The 25,615-nt window shown below is 41.3% G+C and overlaps 1 protein-coding gene across 1 annotated transcript in view; it reads right to left on the bottom strand.

Moving 5' to 3' along the window:
- The window catches only part of LOC138652247 (5-hydroxytryptamine receptor 3A-like), a 34,233-nt gene extending 17,040 nt beyond the window's left edge, over positions 1-17,193 (bottom strand). Inside the window, exons 1-7 of the mRNA XM_069743015.1 lie at positions 17,151-17,193; positions 15,927-16,078; positions 13,499-13,543; positions 11,193-11,302; positions 4,019-4,188; positions 3,740-3,897; positions 1,947-2,151 (exon numbers count right to left, since the gene is read on the bottom strand). Of these exons, the coding sequence (XP_069599116.1) occupies positions 1,947-2,151; positions 3,740-3,897; positions 4,019-4,188; positions 11,193-11,302; positions 13,499-13,543; positions 15,927-16,078; positions 17,151-17,193 (883 nt within the window). The remainder of the gene's footprint in view (positions 1-1,946; positions 2,152-3,739; positions 3,898-4,018; positions 4,189-11,192; positions 11,303-13,498; positions 13,544-15,926; positions 16,079-17,150) is intronic.
- Positions 17,194-25,615: the final 8,422 nt, after the last annotated feature.

Here is a 25,615-nt window from a genome sequence, read left to right on the forward strand (position 1 = left end):
TTGTTTTATTACCAGAAAGATATTGATATATTTTGCTGCTCGTCGTTTTTATTCTTCCAGACAACTTAATAATTTCATGCATAATTTTACTGTCTGACTGTCTCAGTAGTAAAACAATACTTAAAGTAGAAAGATAGAGGAAAAAGCGTCAACACCTGGAGCACGGTTTTATAATTATACGGATACATTTGCTGCAAAGAAAACAGTGAAATTTACACCTGACATGCGTTTTGTAACTATGTAAACATTGCAGTAATTCTAAGATAAAGGGATTATCCAGGACCTTGATTTTGATGCCCTATTGTTAGGATAGATCATTGATATCAGATCATTTGTGGTCGATATTGGCACCCCCATCAACCATCTCTTATCTGGTCCTATGGCTGCTGAATGTATACAGTGTACAGAGTCGGAATAGCACCTTGCAGTGGCCGTTCCTGGGTATTGCAGCTCAACTATTGTTGAAGTATACGTGATCTGAGATGCAGTACTCAAGAATGACCACTACGTGGTGTACCGAGCTCTGCGGTTCCAGTATACATCCAACTGTTGTGGGTCATGGTAACAGCTGACGGTGCCAGGAGTGAGACCCCACCAATCTGACATTGATGACCTATCTTAAAAAATAAGTCGTCAATACTGAACTGTTGGATAATTCCTTTAATGCCTCACCACCCGGTCTGGGCAGTGTACAGAACAGATGAACATTGCTTAGAAAGGGTTTTCCCTCTGCAGCTCTGTTTTATGATATTAACTATCCTGCATCTGGTTCTCAAGTGCCATTTAGTAGCCACCAAAGTCAAAATCTGACCCTTTAACAAGCCTTGACCTAGAATATTTAGCCAAATTAGAGTTTACTCCAAAAGAGGACCTTCTATAGGAAGCTGTTTCAGAACTACTTCCTCTCATCAGTGCAGAGCAGTTCATTGGCTGCGTGGGTGAGAAGCCTTTGATGGAGGTCTTATCTTCTCTGCTACTGACACCTTGGAACTCCCACCCAGGGCATTCTCTTCATCTCACGTACTCTGTCCCATCTTGGCCCGTTACCTCAGGTCCGTACTGCTAGGCGTTCTCTCCTGGGACCCGTCTCCGATCGATCACTCTGCTCTCTTGGACACGTCTCCCCGTCCTTCCACTAGGATCTCGCTATCTTCTGTCACGGTCTCCTCTCACTTTAGGGACTCTCACGCCATGCGGTAACTGCTTACTGATAAGACCTTAGGTCTGCTTTCTATGCATTCTGGGCCCTATCTCACGTTTCGAGCTAGTTTGAAATTTAACTCTAACTCTTCCTACGATTGGGCAACCTACAAAACCAACAGTATTAACGCATGTGACGGTTCACATTTCACAATACAACATGACACTTATTCTTCAAGGGGTAAATTGGGCAATGTGTCCACCTCCTTACAAATCAACAAGGAAAAGCTCTCCATCTGTAGACAGCTGCGTCAAGACAGGACCTCCATTAAAAGACTGCACTTAAGTCTGTGACCGAAGTGGAAGTACGGACCTTTCCTTCACAGCTCAATCAGTGTACCTGATCCAGTTAGTGGATATATGTGTTCCTGTAATTCTTTCTATATAACTGTCTGTGTTGCTACAGGATACATTTTCTGCTGGACCCAAAAATCCTGAGAGCGAGGCTCTGAAGTAACTTGTTTGATCAGAACAACGGCCCCGAATGTCAATCACCATTCTATTCTTTGACTTAGGCAATGGTGTGCATGGTGGCCATAATTCTATTCAAGCAGGATACTTCAGAGCCTCGATCTCAGGATCATTGGAAGCCCAGTGGAGGGTGAAACCCCCAGAAATCAGCAAGTTATCATCTATCTTTTGTATAGGTGATGAGTCTGACTTGATAAGTTGGGACAGTCACTTTAACTCACATTTATACCAGTTTGGTGCACCATACACTTACGTCTATGTTGCTCTGGTCTCACCTATCAACGGAGCTCCAGTTGCAGGTAATGTATCAGATACGATGATGAGGAAGACAGAGTAACCCAGAAGAAGAGTGATCTTAAATGATATCCTCTCTCCACTCTCTGGAGGAATATAGAAGCCGATAATATCCATTATCATGAGGAGGACGCTGGGGAGAATCAGATTCACAATGTAGAAGAGAGGTCTTCTCCTGACACCCACCTTCGGTGATCAAATGGAAGAAAGAGAAAGTGCGATGTGTAAGAGAGGTCAGGTATAATGTGACTTACACAGGATTACATATATGTAAATCAATATTCCATGTAAGGACACATTTTGCTTTATGTCTTATTCTTCTACTGGAGCCACAGGGCGAGAGATCAAGGGATCATTAGAGAAAATGACTGGTGGAATAGTTCTAGGTCACAAGGAAGCACAAAGTGATCTGAACTTATACTGGCTAGTTACTAGTAAATTTGGTTCTTGGGCATTTTTGCCTGGTTGCCCCATCTTAATAACACTTTTGGAAAACAGTTGGCACTACATAAGCTAGTATGTGATGTGGCAAGATGGCTTCTGCATCCTGGAACAACACCATGGAAATAATCCTCGGAGTGTGAAGACTATATATGGAATGGACCTAACATGGACCAATCACAGACTGACATGATGGTTGCTCAGAAGATGTGTGACGCCCTCTTTCTGCCTGCTACATGATCTTTTATTTTGGAACTGTGTATTTACAATTGCTCATTTTGTCCCTTTACCCAGTTAATTCTTAACTTTTCCATTAGGTCTAATCAAATGATTAATAGCAGACTAGCTGACTCCTTCTAGGCTCTATGTAGAAACAGTAAGGGTACCGTCACACAGTGGCATTTTGATCGCTACGACGGCACGATTCGTGACGTTCCAGCGATATAGTTACGATCTCGCAGTGTCTGACACGCTCCTGCGATCAGGGACCCCGCTGAGAATCGTACGTCGTAGCAGATCGTTTGAAACTTTCTTTCGTCGTCTAGTGTCCCGCTGTGGCGGCATGATCGCATGGTGTAACAAAGGTGTGCACGATATTGTATACGATGTGCGCATAGTAACCAACAGCTTCTACATCGCACATACGTCGTGAAATTATCGCTCCAGCGTCGTGCATTGCGAAGTGTGACCACAGTCTACGACGCTGGAGCGATATTGGAGCGATGCTGGAGAGTCACGGATCGTGCCGTCGTAGCGACCAAAGTGCCACTGTGAGACGGTACCTTAAGTCTCTTTTCCCTACATACTGTAAGTCATCATTAGAACTACAATTTTACATCATTGCAAAGTCCCTGGCAGGCCAGCTCCCCGTCCTCTTCAACTCCTGACCCAGCTGCTTCCCCCTGCTACTCTCATCTGCCAGAAACTTTGCAGTCATGTAGAATTGTAGTTCTAATGATGACTCATGCAGGGCAAAGAGACTTCCTGTTTCTTTATAGAGCTCAGAGGGATTCAGCTAGTATGTTTTTAATCGAGTGATGTCATCGAACTAATGGAAAAGAGAAGAATTAACTGGGTAAAGGGACAAAATGATCAATTGTAAGTACACAGTGCTGTGTATTATGATGAATGCCATATATTATGAGGATAAAAACTTTGATGGGTGGGGTGCTTTTTTAAGTGGTTATCACATCAGTAAATCTGCTCAAAAGACAGCACATATGGGGACAACTATAGGACGTAAATAATACTAATAGGATAAAATTAAACTTTTGTCGATTATTTGCAGAGCACGCAGATACAGAGTCTCTGCTTCATCCTGACATTCACTTACATAGAACGTTATCTGTCCGTAATTGTTGTTGTGATCAGTAGTCACTTCGTAACTGGGCACCACACTTACGAGATCCCATTCTCCATCGTCCTCAGATGGGTCTTTGAGCAATTGCATGTCTTTTGGTGTTCTCCATAAAGATATGTTTATTTCTTGAGCTGAAAGATATGATGCAAAGTTGAGAACCGTCTCAGATGCCGATCATTCACCTGCTATCATGAACGATATTAACACATTTGGTTGAAAAAGTAATTAACAGCAAAATGGTGATATTCTTACTGGAATGAAGCCAGCTTCTGAATGAGATGGAACAGTTCAGGAAATCAAAAGGGAAATGGTAGATATCAAGATTGCAGGAAGTCATGATGTGAATGGGATTCTTCTTGAAGACTCGGCCTCTATTGTTCACGTAGATGTAAGGGGCGTTTGTCGTCTCTCGAGCACCCACACTGCAGACAGAAAACAATCAGTAATTGTCGGGGAAGTCAGTAATGGAGCAGAGTATTGCATATAAAGTGCAGAATGTCCGAAGGAAGAAAGTAGCAACTTACAACCTCTGGCAAAAATTATGGAATCACCGGCCTTGGAGGATGTTCATTCAGTTGTTTAATTTTGTAGAAAAAAAAATCAGATCACAGACATAGCACAAAACTAAAGTCATTTCAGATGGCAACTTTCTGGCTTTAAGAAACACTAAAAGAAACCAAGAACAAAAATGTGGTAGTCAGTAATGGTTACTTTTTTTAACCAAGCACAGGGGAAAATTATGGAGTCGCTCAATTCTGGGGAAAAAATTATGGAATCACCCTGTAAATTTTCATACCCAAAAATAACACCTGCATCAAATTAGATCTGCTCGTTAGTCTGCATCTGAAAAGGAGTGATCACACCTTGGAGAGCTGTTGCACCAAGTGGACTGACATGAATCATGGCTCCAACACGAGAGATGTCAATTGAAACAAAGGAGAGGATTATCAAACTCTTAAAAGAGGGTAAATCATCACCCAATGTTGCAAAAGATGTTGGTTCACAGTCAGCGGTGTCTAAAATCTGGACCAAATACAAACAACATGGGAAGGTTGTTAAAGGCAAACATACTGGCAGACAAAGGAAGACATCAAAGCGTCAAGACCAAAAACTTAGAGCAATATGTCTCCAAAACAGGAAATGCACAGCAAAACAAATGAGGAACGAATGGGTGGAAACTGGAGTCAATGTCTGTGACCGAACTGTAAGAAACCGCCTAAAGGAAATGGGATTTACATACAGAAAAGCTAAACGAAAGCCATCATTAACACCTAAACAGAAAAAAACAAGGTTACAATGGGCTAAGGAAAAGCAATCGTGTACTGTGACTGATGACTGGATGAAAGTCATATTCAGTGATGAATCGTGAATCTGCATTGGGCAAGGTGATGATGCTGGAACGTTTGTTTGGTGCCGTTCCAATGAGATTTATAAAGATGACTGCCTGAAGAGAACATGCAAATTTCCACAGTCATTGATGATATGGGGCTGCATGTCAGGTAAAGGCACTGGGGAGATGGCTGTCATTACATCTTCAATAAATGCACAAGTTTATGTTGATATTTTGGACACTTTTCTTATCCCATAAATTGAAAGGATGTTTGGGGAAGATGAAATCGTTTTTCCAGGTGATAATGCATTCTGCCATAGAGCAAAAACTGTGAAAACATTCCTTGAAAAATAGACACATAAGGTCAATGTCATGGCCTGCAAATAGTCCGGATCTCAATCCAATTGAAAATCTTTGGTGGAAGTTGAAGAAAATGGTCCATGACAAGAATCCAACCTGCAAAGCTGATCTGGCAACAGCAATCAGAGAAAGTCGGAGCCAGATTGATGCAGAGTCCTGTGTGACCCTCATTAATTCCAGGCCTCAGAGACTGCAAGCTGTTATAAAAGCCAGAGGTGGTGCAACAAAATACTAGTGATGTTTTGGAGTGTTTTTTTGTTTTTCATGATTCCATAATTTTTTCCTCAGAATTGAGTGATTCCATAATTTTCCCCTATGCTTGGTTATAAAAAGTAACCATTACTGACTACCAAATTGTTTGTTCTTGATTTCTTTTAGTGTTTCTTAAAGCCAGAAAGTTGCCATTTGAAATAACTTTAGCTTTGTACCATGTCTGTGATCTGCTTTTTTTCTGCAAAATTAAACAACTGAATGAACATCCTCCAAGGCCGGTGATTCCATCATTTTTGCCAGGGGTTGTATAATAATAAACAACAATGTGTCACAAAATGTAACACAAAGATCTTCTGTGCCTCTGTAGGATTAATGTTGACACTCAGACGGTAAGATATCATCATGCTCATAATTACGTTTTAAAAGATTTTTTTTCATCCAAAATGGTTTACAAATTGGTTTCTTTATATATCTTATATATCTGCCTTGACGTAATAGATAAATCCTTTTATCTCCTGCATACATGTGAAACTGAAGGATAACATTCTGTCTGCCTTTGGGAAAAAGAGAAAAATAAAGCATCAGCTCACTAAAAAAGTCAGGGCAAATGTATGCGAAAGTCCACAAGATGATGCTCGGACATAGCGGGGCCAATGTCCCCGGCAGTAAATACATGAAAAAGTGTAAAAATCAAGCACAGAGAAAAATATATAATTTTTGTTAAATTATATATATATATATATATATATATATATATATATATATATATATATATATATATATATATATATATATATATATATATATTCGTTTTTTGGTACAGGATTTTTTCCCTTTTTGCAGTGGCTAGAAGCCTTTGAAATATAAATCTACAAAGCTAACTAATATACTTGTTATCTCAATATTGCCTCAATCTTCAGATATCAGGATGAGTCCCTGGGCATAGCAGCTCCACTGTATCTTGGGTTCAACCCAAGAAAGAAATTAGGGCGGCATGGTGGCTCAATGTTAGCGCTGTTACTTTGCAGCGCTGGGGTCCTGGGTAGAGTTGAGCGACTTTTACTTTTTTAGGATCGAATTGGGTTTCGTGAAACTCGACTTTATCAAAAGTCAGGTCGGGTGAAATCGGCCGATCATTGCGAAAAGTCAGGGGGCGACTGAAACACGAAACCCAATGCAAGTCAATGGGGAATCAAAGTCGGCAGTGAGTGGAGGACAGGAAAACACCTACAGTGCCCATTTTAATGTCAAAAACATCAATTCTTATTTCTTAAGCTTGTCAATCTTAATTTACTTTATAATAATAGTTAGGCATTGAAAACAGGGGGTCATTTGGCTAAAGTTGTGGGGGGGTAGGGCTGGCTCAAGATTTTCGTGGGCCCAGGAAACATGGAATACGCCACGGCGGTGGAGCAGGGAGAGGTAAGTATTTCAACTTTGAAAGTGCTGTGATCCTGAGCAAGCAGGGGGGCCCACTAGTTGGCACTGGCACAGGGCCCCTCATAGTACGGCGGTGTGTTTGACGGTGGGTGGCGCCTCCCACTGCCAGAGACACTTTTGCGTACTATGAGGGGCCCTGTGCCAGTGCCAACGAGTATGCCCCCCACCTGATGAAGGAACCTGCACTTTCATCTGCACCTTCCTCTTTGTACCTGTGTAAGGTGGAGTAGTATGCGGGAAGAGGAACCTGACTTTCAGCAGGGTCAGATTCTGGCTGTGTAGAGTGCAAGGGGAAGGTAGTGGTCTGGGTCAGTGTACCAGCAGACTCATCTATCACTGGCTGGGCAATGGGCAGGATGAGGAAACACAGATATAGGCCCAAAGAATAAACTAGGCTAAATGCAGTTCAAAATTGGTAACAGGACTAAACAGGCGGCATAGCTTTGTTCAGTGGAGGACAATTGTAATGAGTGGTGCAGACACAGTTACTAGGCCCAAAATCAAAAAGTAGGCTAAATGCAGTTCAAAATTGGTAACAGGACTAAAGAGGGGGCATAGCTTAGTTCCGTGGAGGACAACTGTAATGAGTGGCGCAGAAACAGTTAGTAGGCTCCTCCATACATCTGTGACATGGTCTCTCGGTACCTACCTACATGCAACCTCCGATCCTCCCAAGACCTCCTTCTCTACTCCCCTCTCATCTCTTCTTCCCATAACCGCATCCAAGACTTCTCCCGTGCTTCCCCCATACTCTGGAACTCTCTACCCCAACACATCAGACTTGCGCCTACCATAGAAACCTTCAAAAAGAACCTGAAGACTCATCTCTTCCGACAAGCCTACAGCCTGCAGTGATCCTCAACCTACTGAACAGCCGCACAGCCAGCTCTTCCCTCTCCTAGTGTATCCTCACCCACCCCCTGCAGACTGTGAGCCCTCGCGGGCAGGGTCCTCCCTCCTTATGTACTCGTGTGCCTTGTTATCTGCTCATGTTTAATGTATTTGTCTATATTTGCCCCGTATTCACATGTAAAGTGCCATGGAATAAATGGCGCTATAAAAATGTATAATAATAATAATAATAATAGGCCTAAATAATAAAGTAAGCTAAATGCAGTTCAAAATTGGTAACAGGACTAAACAGGTGGCATAGCTAGGTACTGGGGTGGGCTCCTCTGCTGAGTAGCAGACAGTGGTAGTAGGTGCAAAGTATTAACTGGTCTAAATGGAGGACAGGGCCCCTGTATATTTTAACTATCATCTATCATTGCAACAAATTTGTATTGGCAGTGCCATCGAAGGATTTAACAGCACAGACTACACAGTGGTGGAGCAGGGAGAGGTAAGTATTGCAAGTGGTATAGCACTGTTTGAGCTGGGGGGAACACTCTCTCGTGGGCGGTGGTACTGGCACATGATCCCTCATATTACAACGGTGTGTCTGACGTTGGTTGTGCACCACCACCATCAGAGACACTTCATTGTACTATGAGGGACCCTGTGCCAGTGCTGTCGCCCAAGAGTGGGCACACCCACCTGTCCAGGCAAACGGCACTAGCACGGGTGCTTGCGCCAGGTGGTGACCATGGCCCTGTGGGGGGAGTCAGCCCACTTAGGGAGGTAGAAAAATGGCCTATGGTGGACATTCAGAAGCTTCAAATGGAGGAATTGGAGAAGTCAGTAAGAGGAGGCCAAAAGCAAGACATTTTTCAGGCAAGCTACGTGTCAGCAGGAGAAGGTGGGGCAAAATAATTTTAAATCCATGATTGGTTCTTTTTAATGAAGGTTAGATCATCAACATTCTGGGTAGCCAGACGAGTCCTTTTTTCGGTCAGTATTGAACCAGCAGCACTGAATACTCTTTCTGATAGCACACTAGAAGCAGGGCAAGCGAGCTTCTGTAATGCATATTCTGCCAATTCAGGCCAGGTGTCTATTTTAGATGCCCAAGAAATCAAAGGGGAATGACCTGTGAGGGAGAACATCGATAAGGGAGGAAAAGTAGTTCGTAACCATACTGGACAAATGCTGTCTCCTGTCACTTTAAATCGATGCAATGGCAGAAAGTTTCAAGAAACCCGACTTTGCCGAAAGTCGGCGATTTTTGAATTTGTCCGATCCGTTTCGCTCAATCCTAGTCCTGAGTTCAAATCCCACCAAGGAGTTTGTGTGGTTTTCCTCCGGGTTCTACAGTTTCCTCCCACACTATAAAGACATACTGACAGGGCATTTAGATTGTGATCCCCAATGGTGACAGCGATGATAAGGTCTGTAAAGCGATGCGGAATTAATGGTGCTATGCAGGTGAGTAAAATAAATAAAATATACTTCCTGTGTCAATATGTGCTGTATGTGAAGATGTTTCGCTCTGCCATTTTTCTGCCTAAGCATATGTTGTGACAGATGGGAATGTTGTATAAGTTATGGAACAGTCAGTGTTTAGTGCCCCTTCAAAAATATATCGATAATGTCTATATGTTTATAATTCAAACATATTATATCTAAGCACAATTTTTCTCAAGCTGATAACCCCTTTATACTTAATAATAACACCACATGCAGTAATCTCCTGAACTTCCCCAGAGGTAGCCATTGATTACCAACTAAAGCGGAGCTTGTTATGACCTGGTGGTTAGGAGCACCCGGAATGACCTGATAGTTAAAACTCACACAGGACAAGCTCTGGGATGGGGGAGCTCTGCTGACCGCAATCCCTAATCCTATCACACACACTAGAAATAGCCGTGGAGCGCTCCTGACGCTCCCTAGGCGCCTCATCACAGCCTAAGAGCTAGCTAGCCCTAGAGAGAGAAAATAAAGCCTACCTTGCCTCAGAGAAATTCCCCAAAGGAAAAGGCAGCCCCCCACATATATTGACTGTGAGTAAAGATGAAAGTCACAAACGCAGAAATGAAACAGGTTTCAGCAAAGGGAGGCCAGACTTACTAAATAGACAGAGGATAGGAAAGGTAGCTTTGCGATCAGCACAAAAAACTACAAAAGACCACGCAGAGTGTGCAAAAAGACCTCCGCAGCGACTCACGGTGCGGAGATGCCACTCTGCATCCCAGAGCTTCCAGCTAGCAAGACAAAATCATGATATCCAGCTGGACAAGAAAACAATGAACGAATAAGATACTATCAGGAACTTAGCTTCTGCTGGAGTAGACAGGTCACCAGAAAGATCCAAGAGCGAACTCAACCAATGCAGAAACATTGACAGCTGGCATGGGGTAACGATCTAAGTGGAGTTAAATAGAGCAGCCAACCAAAGGATAAACCACGTCACCTGTGTAAGGAACCTCAGAAGCAGCAGCTCCACTCACAGCCACCAGAGGGAGCCCACGGACAGAACTCACCGAAGTACCATTCACGACCACAGGAGGGAGCTCGACAACAGAATTCACAACAGGAGCTATCACCAGGTCAAAACTGTCCAGCTTTTGCTCTTATTTGATTCTTGCTGCTCTTCTGAGTATTCCACATTTTGTTTTTTGTTTTGTTTTTTAAATTGACCATATGGTCCCAGAGATACAGTCCTTTTTATTTATTTTTATGGTCTTTACCAAGGTGGCGTGGCTCACAGGATCCTCCGGGGCGTGTCTTTTTGTTGCATTATTTAGTGAGACACACCCCCTTGCAAACGCCATAAAAATTAGCGCTAAATAAAAAGACCTATATCTTGTGGGAGAAGTAGGAATAAAATAAGAGCAAAACCGGCCGCTTCTCACCTGTTGACAGGTTTTGTTTGAAGCACTGTTTCCCGAACAGTAACCCAGAGATTGCATGAACCTTGATTTGGGAGTTTCCTAGAACTCACCAACAGCAACCTCAATTTTAGTCTGCTAAATACAAAGCATCATTAGCTTATCTGAGCAAAATTAAAGAAAAATGGACAAAAATTGCAACACAATACAAGCTTCATAGAGTAGGGATAACCTTAGATGTCCCCATGGAGTAGAAACCCCCTTTTTTTCCTTGGCTCCTTTTTATCAACTGTTCTACCAATTTTGTCTGTCTGTACCTACCACAGAGAGAGTTTCTTCATTGGTTAGAAGGAAAAATAAAAAGATTAGGACTTACACTTCTTCAATCATAATGTCTGGAAGCCATATTGAATGTGTGGGAATGAAGATATGAGTGATGTTGTCAAATTGGATCGGATCCCACTTTAAAAATTCATCCACCCAAGACTGTATAAAGCAAAAATCAAACAAGGAGATAACATTATTAATGGTTATGATATTAATAAAAATGTATTAACCATATATGCAAAAAATTGTTATGTTAAAATTTTATGTTTTTTATTCTATTTCTGGATGTTTTTTTCATGCATGAAACAGCCAAAGAGAATTTACTGAATATAGGAAAATCAAGGCCAGTCATGCACATATATAATACAAGTATAAAAGTGGTAAATACTAGAGTTGGGCGAATATTTGAGTGGAATTAGGGGTGTCACTTCAAATGCAAGGGTTGCAATAGCACCTGGGCCCCTGGAGCCTATGGGGACCAAAAAGTCCCTTTGGCCTATATAAACAGACCAATGCTATTAAAGACTTACAATAATTGGGGGTTCTGTTATAGCTTTTGCATTGGGGCCCATGGGCGGAATTGAACTCTACTTAAATTTTACAAATGCAGATTTCTTGGAATGTGCTCTGCTCGAATTCAGCAAAATGTCTGCTCGGCTGGACGTCTTCCTTCTGAACCGTAGAGGACCGGTAAAAAAACAAAACCTCTCCACTTGCGCACCCCTGTAGACCTTTGGCACAAATTATTACAGCCGCAACATGTTGCCTCTTCACACTTGTAGAGTCCAGACCTAACGTGCATGTTGTAAGATCGTGACATACATTGTGACGTCACCAAATTGCCGCAACCTTATAATGGGTGTGAGCTGAAAATGTCCCGGGATGGATCTGTGCATGCGTGTTGTAGGGTTGCGGCATACGCAGGGTTGTCCCAGGACTACTCATGGCCAGAAGTCCCAGCCTAGTGTGAACACCCAGTGAGCCACATTCATAACTGTTAACTGAATCACTTAATTTTTTAATAGCATATAAATTGCAAATATTAGTATCACATCCAGGGTCTAAATCCTAAAACGTGAATGTTATAATGGGACACTCCTCTTATTAAAACAATTTTTTTAGGGAGTTACCCCCATTGCATAATTGACCAAGTAATACAGAGTGATTCACTCGCTACTTTACCTGGAAAAATTGCTGTAACTTCCAAAAGAGATGATCTATCGTACGTAAACTTGGACTGTACATACCTTGCTCCATGAGGAACTGATGTTTTAAAGCACGTGTTGAAATTGTCCACTGTTTGCATCCAGTCACTCCGGTGAGCTCCGTTCATGTTGTTGAATGTTTTCTTCAGAAAGTTTGGGGTCATAGCCTAAATTACTCTTGTAGCGCCTGTAATGTTCGTGGCTTGTTACTGTACACCCGACCCGTCAAATGGCCCCAACGAAAAATATCAAGCAATAACGAATTCTTTTCCCTTGACTGGGCCCTTTCAATTCCTGAACAACAGTGGCTCTCTATCGGCGAACACGACCTTTCTTGGCCGCTTGTTGACATGTGGAATACGACAGGCCTGTCTCTTGGGGAAGGCTGTGCAACAATTTACGCAGATATACCAAAAGTCGCATCTTGAATTGTTTCTTTAGTCATTTTCGGTTGTCTTCCATCTTGCCTATCCAAAGTATACACCTGATGAAGTCCCACAAGGCCGAAACGCGTTGTGTTTGTTTAATACGTTTTTATTGTCTATTAGTTTTTTATTAAGTTTTTTATTTGCTGCACATAGCCAATAAAATATTACCTGATCCAACATCAGAGATACATGGTCTTGGCTATACAACCCGCAAAATTGGGTTCAGGATCCTCTTAAGGAAGTGCCCTGAAACATCATCATTCACATCATGCCTATCCAGTAATGTTCCTGTACGTTCCAGCTTATTTCAACCACTAAACTTCTTTAGAAACCCGCTTTGGCGCCTCTTTAAGGACTCGGTTTTCCAATAAGTTTTCACAATGAAAACCCGTTCCTCCAAACTGTATCTGTACATTAATAATAAATGAAGAAGGAATTCGGCAAGAGTGAAATGCAAGCAGCACCGATAAACGCGATACTGACGCGCAGAAAAGCGTGCAACTTGTAGTTGAGAAGGAAGACCGGCAGGACAACAAGTCAGCGAGACCACTCAGTCAAGGATGTTTCTCGACGCTGTTGCTGAGGTTCATTGCACTCTCACTTCTCATGAAGCAAGGTAGGTACAGTCCAAATATCAGTACAGTCGACAGCAAATTTTCTAGGTGAAGTAGCGAGTGAATCACCCTGTATATTACCATAATATAAATTATCAGTAACATTACCTGATTGTACCAGATATAGGTCTTCACAAATTGGTTTTTCTCATCCTGTTAACAATGGAAAGTAATAAAGATGTAAAATGACTATTAAAATCATAATATGACTGAAATGATACAATGTCATGAGGAACAATGTCCGGTATAATGTAAAGTTTGATTTCTTCTTATGTTTCCGTCCCACACATTAGTTATCATGATTTCGCTTAGATCACTATTCCCCAACTCCGGTCCTCAAGAGCCACCAACAGGTCATGTTTTGAGAATTTTCTTAGTATTGCACAGGTGATGGAATTATTGCCTGTGCAGATGATGCAATTATCACCTGTGCAATACTAAGGAAATCCTGAAAACAGGACGTCTTGAGGACCGGAGTTGGGGAACACTGGCTTAGAGCATTGTAGATTTTACTCAGACTTTCTCGTATTGTTTCTATCATTGTATCTGTTACCAAACTGTTAAAGGAGAAATTCAGCCATAATGATCCGTCCAAGTTACACATCAGAGGCTCAAATATCCAATGTCTGGTCTCAGACTTTTGCTCGCAATATCGTATTTGTCTCAACTAATCCAGCAATGATTTTTTTTGTTAGCAATGGTCACAAATTACAAAGCTAAAGTTGATGCTTGGTCACTTTATTACTAATGCAAACCAAAGTAAATTTATCATGATTATATCTTACTTATTAATTAAGTCTCCTTACACTGGCATGTCTGGCTTGTCCCTCTCCATAAGGAGGGATGTCACCCCTTAGACACCAGTCAGAGTCCGCTCATACAGCCAAATGAGAACTTATGCTTTGCACTGAGGAGATGAAACACCCTGAAACATGAGTCTGCAAATTGAGGTTCTGGTTTGGCTTTTGTCTTAAGTCATGTGGAAGGGCTCGGTAAGGGGTCGATATCGACTTTTAGGATTAGTGTTTGGTGGCGCTGAAGTTCAAGTCCTCATCCTCTCTCTCAAGAGCCAATTTGCATATTTAATTGCACAGAGAAGCATTGCATAAGTCTCCTTACCCTGGCATGTCAATCTAGACAAGGAGAAACGTTACCCCCTTAGAATATACTAATTAAAGCAAATTTGCTAAAGGCAAATTTAATTCACCGCAAATTATGCATAATTTCAGATTTTCCAAAATCCATTTTTTTTTGCAATTCACTACTTGTAAATCCAATAAAATAGTGATCAACCACTCACCATTTTGCTGCATTGCATTGGTCCAGAAAGCAGGGTAAAAAATCCCCTCACCTTCCCATTCACTTGTCTCGCTATTTCCGCAGATCATCGCCGTTCCTTTGCTTCATTTGACCTCTCCTTTGTACCTTTCTCTAAACCAATAGCTAATTTTCATGAATTTTCAATTTGCGCTACAACCTCTAGTGCCAGGTAGGCCTTTAACAACATGGTGCACGTCATGATGTCTAGACTTGACGATGTGCATCACCCAAGGTGCAGACTAAGCCTTGGGTGAGGCATATTCTGATTTCATGATGTCTGCAATGATATCAGAGACCTTCTTAGTGACGGAGCCTGAGCCAGAAGATGGCGTTGCACACCAGAGGAAGGATTGAAGAGGTTGGAACTAATGGAGGACCAGATGGTAGCCTCCGACAGTGGAAGGCCAGGTGGTCTCAAGTAGGGCATTACATTTTTTTATGGTTTCACTCTATATATTATTATGCCCTGGGGTCTGGAGAAATCCCAGGGTATGATTAATAATATTATATTCACATAGAATAATTTTTATGCGAATTGAATTTCCCTGCAATCTGCCGAATTTCAAATCATGGAAGATACACTCATCTCTAAAACAATTATATGTGTCTTGTATATCTCTGAACACAAAGCACACAAATACATGAGGGATTACTGCTCTCCTGTCTCTGTTTATGTTTAGAAACATAGACCATGCAGGTCATTATACAGCAGCATTGAGCAGTGTAGCTGTGATTCCAGCACTGTGCTGAGATAAACAACAGAAAACAGTTGCGCAATCCAATCAGTTTTTTTTCTTCTTTTCTCTCACAGTGATAATAATGTATACTGTACAAAAAAGTTTGTATTGTAAAATGTGGAATAAGACCCCCTTTGAGAAATCCATTCACTTGATGACAGGCTAGTATATATATATTGTCATACAATTTTTGTATTTTTGGCTACACAGAAAAGCATAAATATATTGCTTCTCCCGGTGAAGCCAATCTGGGTTAGACAGGTCCTACAAAGCAAGAAGTGATCTTTATAACCATGCTTTATTCTGAACAAGATTCCATTATAGGAGGCGATGAGCTTTCTGAAGGGGACAAGCCCTCTGAAGAAGGCATCGTTTAGAAAACTGGAAAGCCGAATAAACATTTGAACAATTGCTGAACGCAACGTTTTATACAACTCTAAAGTCTAGAAGAGCCATAACTAAGGAAATAAAAAACTTACAACTCCAAGAATTGCATATACGGCCACCTCTATGTATACTGTCGTTGTTGTCCTCCAGTTCTTCACAGGTCTTACATCCTTGTGGTAGCCATCCATCAAGTGGTCCGAAAGCTCCACTAATGTTGATCTATTGGATTCCAATTCATAAGAAACTGGATAATGAAAGAAAATAAAACACATATAGCGGTTCTTTATTTATTTTTTTTTAATATGGAACCAATGGAAGAATGAATATGGAACTTACTGTATGCCACTGTCCAGTATTAGTGATGAGTGAATTTACTCGTTACTCGAGATTTCTCGAGCACGCTCGGCGGTCGTCCGAGTATTTTTTAGTGCTCAGAGATTTAGTTTTTCTTGCCGCAGCTGAATGATTTACATCTGTTAGCCAGCATAAGTACATGTGGGGGTTGCCTACCAACCAGGCAACCCCCACATGTACATATGATGCATAACAGATGTAAATCATTCAGCTGCGGCAAGAAAAACTAAATCTCTGAGCACTAAAAAATACTCGGACGACCGCCGAGCGTGCTCGAGAAATCTCGAGTAACGAGTACATTCGCTTATCACTATCCAGCATGCCTTTACGATGCCGCTGCCCCCTGATGACGCTTGGTTTCACTATCCCAGCATGCAATGGGATTCTGAAAGGAAGCGTCATCAGAGGAAGTAGTGAAATAAAGAAAAGCAGTTAGAGTACAGAGGGAACAAACCCCTCTTTCACTTTTGTAGAATTTTTTTTTTGTTTTAATTCTTGTGTGTTATTGAAAACGTTCACTCTTTATGGTGCATGTATGTATATAAAAAAATCTTTAGAGAAAGAACATAAAAAATGTAAAAAAAAAAAAGGGAAACAAGATTATAATTAATAAAACATTAAGCAAGGTTTTGCTGCACAAACAATATATAAAAACTTCTTTTCTAGCTTTCACAAAGCTGAGGATGAACTTGGATAGGAAGTGTGTGAGTCCAAACACCAGTCCGTGCGCTTGAGTATAAGCTTGGTTAGAGCGATCGTTGGGGGGTCTTAGGACCTGGAACCCCCCACTGATTAACATAATAAACAAGGGGTATAAACGTATCAAGCATTATTAATAAGTTATGACGGAAACGAGAAAGAAACAAAAATGTAATTTAAAAAACAATCATTTTCGATAAACACTAAATTCTATGTTGCCAAAACGTGACATCATTAAAATACTAAAACGATGATTCTCTCACCTGTACATGGGAAGATCATGAGTAGGATAAGTAGAGTCACCATAGTACCGGCTGCCCCCAAAGATGGATCCGGAATTCATCACCCGATACCTGTAGATCTGGATCGTTGTCCACCCGAGGCTTCACCTTCACAAGCCTGAACTACACTGTGTCACAAAGTGACTTCTCATGCCTTCTGTCCTCCCTATATACCACATATATGTATCCATCCATGTACCCTCTCCTCTGTTGTTAATTGAGGACAAATCCTGGAAGTGTAGAAATGTGATCTGTCTATGACCCGTCCCGCCTCTATACTACTAGAGTTACATTTACTTCATAGTCATTGTTTTGTAATGAGATCCCTTATATCTTTCATAATTTAAGTTGATCACTGTTACACTTCTTTCACTTTAAAAACCTCCAAAAAACACTATCTACCTGCAGATATAGGGTTACTATCCAGGTAAAGAGCATTTAAATCGTGTAAGGCTGGTTTAATAAAAGAGAGGCTACAAGAAAAGAATGAAGTTAATTTTCCGCATAGCCGCTTACTTCCAGTCATCGGGGCGGTGCATGGAGTGATTATACGTAGTCTCTGCTCATTATACAATACTCACTATACTGCTCATTGTCGGCACCGTGCAGTTTTTTAATCCATTCTTCTAAAAGTATGGTGCCTACAGTGAGACCTGGAGGTGGCCATGTCCTTAGGTGGGGCACATGAGAGCTCTTGGTGTTGGGGGGCTCCATGTCATCGATGGTATCACGAATTTACAGATGTACTGCTCTATTGTGATAGAGAAGATGCTGCCAAAGCTCAGCGCCCATAGTAGACGAGCATTTTTCCAACATGACTGTAATGATTGTGCAACAGCTCACATGAGAAAACAGGAAGAACACTAGAAACTGCTACTGAACCTGCTGGCTCCTGTAAAGGCTAGAGATTCTGACCCTGCAGGCCCTAGTGGTTCCTAACAAGATACTAAACTATGGCATCTTGGACCTAGTCTGCCTGAAAGGCCATCAGGTGCTTCACATTGCTCCTAAGGAACCAGTGGGCAGAGCAGAGTGTGATTTACCTACAGAAAGGAAGGAGTACGAAAATAGAAAGAGATCCCAGAGTGAGTTAAAACAAACCAAGAAATACAAAATGAAAAGATAAGGTACGTACTGCTAGAAAGTATGCTGCCTACTTCCTAAACAAGAAACAGAAGATAGGTGCAGGGTGAAAAGCATAATCAGAAGACAGATAATCTCTAGCTGGTCTTTCACTGAATGGCATAAAAAATGGAAGTATGGTTGGACAACTAAATAAGAATATCACCAGCAGGAAAAACCAGCAGGAGGGAAGTGTATAAAGCCACACCCGAAAGGTGATAGGGCAGACAAATTGATAAATGAAAACACCTGTTAACCTAAAAAGACTAAAGCAAGGATAACAGATAATAAACATTCACAGAAAATGTGTAATTGCTGTGGTTCAGCGGATAGTGAAACCGACCACAAAGCACAGGCTCAAGGACGCATGACAATGATCTAAAACACCCATCTGATGCATTTCTGAAGAAGAACAGGGTGAAAGTGATTCAGTGGCCAAGTGTCTCCTAATCAAACACCGAACACCTATGGGGAATTCTGAAGAGACAAGATGTTATCACTCTCCATCCAGCATCCAGGCTATAAAAGAGGTGTTCTTGAAGAATGGAAAAAGAGATGTTGCAGTATGTCACCAACTTGTTTATTCCAGGCCTGGAAGACTTGGTGCTGTCCTTAAAAATCATGGAAGTCGTACACAATTCTAGAAGTAGTTGTTTTTTTTTTTTAATGTGGGGTCTACTCATTTTAACAACAGCTAGCTTGAGTAGAACTGAAAATTTTGTAATGAAAGTTATATTATTAACCTTACTTTCATGTTTTGAAATGTGGACTTATATCTTTAATGTCACTTCTGAACTTGACCAAATGCCTAAAATATTGATGTCTGACTTTGTCAAAGCAATGATTTCATTCACTCCGAGACTTATCCATAAAGGACGTAGAGGTCGGTGTCACCCCTGGGTCCTGGTAAATTAATTTTTAGTTAGGAGAAGTGAAAAATATCACTTCTAACCACCATATACAAGGTGGGAGTCCCCCAACAAGGATCATCGTAATCGGGATGTCCTGTTAAAACATTGTATTAAAGAAATAAAATTGAAATAGAAAAAGTAAAGACATTAGAACCAAACTTTGATTATTTTTTTTTAATTGAACAACATCAATATCAAAAGATAACGCACAGAAAAGGCAAAGGCAACAATGGCAAAGCGAAAAATAGGTCTCAGGGATTGAAAGCAGAGATTTGCATCTTTTATAGAATCATGTTGGAGCAGAATAAAACGGTGAAAGAGATGCAAAAATGATGGGATGCAAATGATGCTTCAAAGGTAGAGAAGATTTAAATGTCATCTTCCATGCCATCTGATCTAGGAGAAGCCATTATAAATACATCATTGAACTGATCGTCCAGAATGACTTTGGAAAATGTACAAGCTCAACTTTAATTGCTAAGGTTTAGAAACATAGAAGACTAATGGCAGGAAAAGACCTTGTGACGCGACCCATCGAGTTTGCCCTTTTAGAAGTGTAATTCCACACTTAGCAAGTTATCATCTTATCTTCACAATAGGTGATAGCTTACTGATTGCGAGGGGTCTGACCTCTGGGCCCCCCATTAATCCTGAAAACCGGGCACTAAAATACCCCATTTCATCGTCTACACATGCTTATGGGGATGCTGGAGAAAAACGAGTACAACAGCAGACCATAATGAATGGGTTAGGCTACTTTCACACTGGCGTTTTTTTGAATACGTCACAATGCGTCGTTTAGGGGAAAAAACGCATCCTGCAAAGTTGTTTGCAGGATGCGTTTTTACCCCATAGAGTAACATTACCGACGCATTGCGACGTATTGACACACGTCACAACCATCATGCGAGGGTTGCGCCGTGTTGTGGCGGACCGCCGGGAGCAAAAAACGTTAAATGTAACGTTTTTTGCTGCCGACGGACCGCTTTTTCTGACCGCGCATGCGCGGCCGGAACTCCACCCCCACCTCCCCGCACCTCACAATGGGGCAGCGGATGCGCCGGAGAAATGCATCCGCTGCGCCCATTGTGCGGCGCATCAAACGCTAGCGTCGGAATCTCAGCCTGACGCAATGCGACGGGCCGAATCCGACGCTAGTGTGAAAGTAGCCTTAGTGGTGTGCATGTGTGGCCTTTGCTCTATTCACACGGGGAACTTCAGAGACCCTATTTTGGGATTGTGGGTGTTCCAATGATGGGACCTTCAGTGTTCAGCAGGTAATCACCACAACGTTGGGATAACCTCTATGTTACCTGCAGCAGCGCTGGGAAAAGCTGTCCAGTGGCAGAAAAGGACTAGTCTTGTCTCCCGCTATGGTCATTGATCTTTACTCTGCAATGCTCAGGTATAAAAATATAACTATAGCACTATACATTGGATGTCATATCATATTGTTTGTGCATAGGTGGCCCAAGACAGGAAAAGTGCTTAAAAGCAGATGTAATAGTTTGGATTGTCCTCCTAAGGAGACTATTGAAACAAGAAAAAAGAATTAAAATTAAAAAAAAGTAAAATATAAAAGTTCAAATCACTCCCGTTTTGCCCCATACAAAATAAACCAATTAAAAAAATTAAAAAGTACACATAATTGGTATTGCCGAGTTCAGAAACGCTCTATCTTTCTAAATATAAAAAGAATTAATCTAAATCAGTAAATGGCGTAACGAGAAAAAAATGAAAACCTCAGAATTATTTTTTTCTTTTGTTCAATTCCAGTTTTAGTCCGTTGAATACATTGCAATCATCACATTATATAGCACTGTGTACTTACAATTGCTCATTTTTCCTTTCTACCCCGTTAATTCTTCTCTTTTCTATTAGGTCTATGACATCACATGATTAATAACTGACTAGCTGAATCCTTCTAAGCTCTATGTAGAAACGGGAGGTCAATTTTCCCTGCATGAGTCCTAAGTCCCTGGAAAGGTCCCAGGTAGAGGGAGGAGGGAGCAGCTGGGTCAGGAGTTGAAGAGGGGAGTGGTTTACGCAGGGACAAGAGACTTCCTGTTTCTACATAGAGCAGAGAAAAGAGAAAAATTAACTGGGTAGAAAGGCAAAATGAGCAATTGTGAGTACACAGTGCTATATAATATGATGACTGCAATATGTTAAGAGGATAAAAATCTTGATTGGAGGAGGCGTGCTTCTTTAAATGTCCCATTAGAATAGATTGGTGGTCGGATTCACATGATCGTTTAGGGTCCCAGTGCTTGCACCCCAGTGGTCATCAATGTAACACCTTTCCTGTGAATAGAGGATAGCTTGCCCAGTAGGGAATAACCCTATATGTTCACTTATTCACAGTGGAGACCCAGAAAGGTTAACTTTTTTTGTTTAATGCTCATTGTCTAGGTTACTGGCTATTGCTTAGGTTAGCAGTGGTGGCTGAGCATATGCTGCACTTACAAGCTCTTTCTAATAGAGCTTGTAAGCACTGATCTAAAGCTGACCTGATATTGGGAATGTATGATACAGCCACCTTTAGTGCCCCTGCTTTTCTGCGATGCTGCAAAAAAGCCATCAGTCTAAAATGTCAATCTTCAAGAGCGCACCGCACCCAACAAACAGCAAGCTGGGAGGCTGGCGAGTGTTGGACTCTCAAAGATGAAGGAAGTTCTTAAGATGAAATTTTAGAACAAGTTTTTAAAGTGCACATAGTATATATATATATATATATACATCATCTCATCATCAAAGATCTCCCGGTAATAAATCTAACTTTTCTAAATACGGTATATCTAGAAATATTAGGGAGGAATACATATCCTCATTACAGTGTATGTTTCCTTTGTGTCACATTAGCTGCAGCCAGTCGTTGTGATTCCACTCTCTGCGCTGCTTTAGGTTTGGAGGACAAATTTATTTTGCAAAGTGGCCAAATAGAAATGGACACGTCTTCATTTGTATATCTTGTATATTTGAATAATGTTTAGCAAATTGTGGGGAATACAGTATCTGAGGCTTGTTATAAGTGGTTCATCAGATGAAAACTTTGGCAGAAATAACCTGTAGTTTTGAATATTATTTTAACACATGTGGTTGAGGTAATGTATCAGGAATATGGTTATTTGTTTAAGCTCTCTACCTCTGGACTTGATTAAAATGTTAATATAAAATGTTTGGCAATTGGCATTATAATCTATGATGAAATGAAAGAAAGATATTTTTAAAGGAACTAAAAGAGCCAAGATAGAAAATAGAAGACAAATCTTCAGTAGAGAAGCTTCAGTAGAGGTTAGTATAAGTAAAAAATAAGCTACTTCGTATATGTTAGTAGGCAAAGCTATGGTAGGAAAGTAGGAAGCCATGATAGAGGTTAGGAGAAAAATCTAGGGTAAGAATTAGTAAAAATAAAAGTTATGGTAGGACTTAGGAAAAGCAATTGTAGAAGATAGTAGGAGAAGCTGTGGTAGGATTTAATCTATGGTAGGAGAAGAATGTATGGTGGGAGTTAGTTGAATGTATGGTGGGAGACGAGTTAGTTGAAGTTATGGTGGGAGTTAGTAGGAGAACCTATGGCAGAAGATAGTAGAGTAAGCTCAGCTGTAGTAGGAGTTAGGAGAAGAAGCTATGGTAGGAGTAAGTGGAAGAACATATGGTAGAAGCCTCAGAAAAGAAGCTATGGTAGGAGAAGAATGTATGGTGGGAGTTAATTGAATGTATGATGGGAGTTAGTTTAAGTTATGGTGGGAGTTAGTAGGAGAACCTATGGCAGAAGATAGTAGAGTAGGCTCAGCTGTAGTAGGAGTTAGGAGAAGAAGCTATGGTAGGAGTAAGTGGAAGAACATATGGTAAAAGCCTCAGAAAAGAAGCTATGGTAGGAGAAGAATGTATGGTGGGAGTTAATTGAATGTATGGTGGGAGTTAGTTTAAGTTATGGTGGGAGTTAGTAGGAGAACCTATGGCAGAAGATAGTAGAGTAGGCTCAGCTGTAGTAGGAGTTAGGAGAAGAAGATATGGTAGGAGTAAGTGGAAGAACATATGGTAGAAGCCTCAGAGAAGAAGCTATGGTAGGAGTAAGTGGAAGAACATATGGTAGAAGCCTCAGAGAAGAAGCTATGGTAGGAGTTAGGAGAAGAAACAAGGGTGGGAGAAAGGTGAAGAAGCTCTTCTAAGATTTAGTAGAAGCAGCTAATGTAGGTGTTATCAGAAGACGTTCTGGTGAGAGTTAGTAGAGGAAACTGCGATAGAAATTAGTTGAAGAAGGTACAGTAGGAGTAAGTAAAAGAGATGAGTGAAGCAATTCAATGCAAATTGAATTCATGTTCCAGTTTTAGGAATTTGCTAAATCCAGTGAGTTTGAGCAATTTGCAATTCACGTTTCCCCTAAAATGGCATATTGCAACAGATAGCATGAGCCAGAGAAGGATCACACTACCTTGGGCATGACTGGACGGGTTTTCTATAACACACTTGCAACTACAATGCGAGAAACTCGCTTGAGTCTCTTGCCTCAATACCCGGCACTGGATTTCTATGCAGCTGAATGCTCCGGTCCGAACCACCGGCGGCAGTGCCAGGTATTGAGGCGAGAGACTGGAGCGAGTTTCTCGCATTGCAGTTGCAAGTGTGACCCCAGCCTAATGCTTTGCAGCTATCGCATCACATGTTTTAACATAGCCAATCAGGAGAGAATATCATAGCCTATATAAAAGCAACGTGAAAAACAGCAGTCATTTTTACGGAATTTGGATAGTGAGAGGACGTCACAGCTCACAACTTAGCCACATAGGAAGAAAAAGCCATAAAACACTGAAAAAACTGTACAGCTATTGCATGTAATGACACAGTAGTGAAGCATAATACGGTACATTATTATTATTATTTATTATTATAGCGCCATTTATTCCATGGCGCTTTACAAGTGAGGAGGGGTATACATAATAAAACAAGTGCAATAATCTTGAACAATACAAGTCACAACTGGTACAGGAGGAGAGAGGACCCTGCCCGCGGGGGCTCACAATCTACAAGGGATCGGTGAGGATACAGTAGGTGAGGATAGAGCTGGTCGTGCAGTGGTTTGGTCAATCGGTGGTTACTGCAGGTTGTAGGCTAGTCGGAAGAGGTGGGTCTTCAGGTTCTTTTTGAAGGTTTTGATGGTAGGCGAGAGTCTGATATGTTGTGGTAGAGAGTTCCAGAGTAGGGGGTTGCACGAGAGAAATCTTGTATGCGATTGTGGGAAGAGGAGATAAGAGGGGAGTAGAGAAGGAGATCTTGTGAGGATCGGAGGTTGCGTGCAGGAAAGTACCGGGAGACGAGGTCACAGATGTATGGAGGAGACAGGTTGTCTTAGCCATATTTGTTGAGGTTGCTGTGATATTATTAAGGCAAATTTGCATTAAATAGCTTAAAAGGTGGTTGGATACAGTCCTAGGAGACCTCACAGTGTCAAAAATGGCATCTCAGGGTAGTTGGAGGCTTTGGAGCACTTTCGATTCATTGTGAATGAATTCAACACAAATTAAATTTTTGAGGCAATTTGACAAAATTTGGCAATTCGGCAAAATATCTCTCTTAACGCACCCATATGCAAACAATAAGACAAAAGACAATTTTTGGTGCTGATATTAGATGTGTAGATCCAGAATAAGTTTCCAACTCTTTTTTTTTTTTTTTTTACTGTCTTTTATGGTCTTATAAACGTATCTACTAAAGTGACATCTTCTTCATCTTCCCTGCAAACTTTGCCTATTCTTTGCGCACTGACTGCCATTTATAAGCCAGATGCACAGGGAACTCCTCTCGGTTTTACTTGATGTCACCTATCTTTTACCTGATAGAAAGTCTTGTTTATTTACACACACACGTATAACAAAGTGTTAGTTAAGTCAGTGAGATGTTTAATCTTAACCTCAGTCTTCAGATGCTGATAACTGGTGGCCAAATCCCGGGTGATACGTATTATGTGTTTTTCTTGCTTTGGGCATTTATTACTAGCTTTATGCTTGAATCTGAACCTCGCTCTGCGCGGAGATGAATTTGCAGTGTATCATTTCATTTCTAACATTGGTATATACTGTATTTTGCAGACTATAAAATGCAGCAGACCATAAGACGCACTCGAAATTTTGGGGCGGAAAATAGGAATAACATTTTTTTAAATAAAATGATGATGCGACTTATAGTCTGATATTGTGGTAGCTGATCGGTGGGGGTAGCTGCGGTGGAGCGGGGTTAGAGGAGGTAGGGTAGCTGCTTTAGGAGGCCAGTGGTGGCAGTACTGGGGATGTGCTGTGGGCACTGGACTGGGAGGAAGGGGTGTTCTGGTGGTGCGAGGCTGCTGGCGCTGGGCTCTCATAAGATGTTGCCAGTGAGCGGAGTCCCCTTCCCATTCTTCGGGAAAATGGCAGC

This window comes from Ranitomeya imitator, chromosome 10 (assembly GCF_032444005.1).
Source record: "Ranitomeya imitator isolate aRanImi1 chromosome 10, aRanImi1.pri, whole genome shotgun sequence".
Lineage (NCBI taxonomy): Eukaryota > Metazoa > Chordata > Amphibia > Anura > Dendrobatidae > Ranitomeya > Ranitomeya imitator.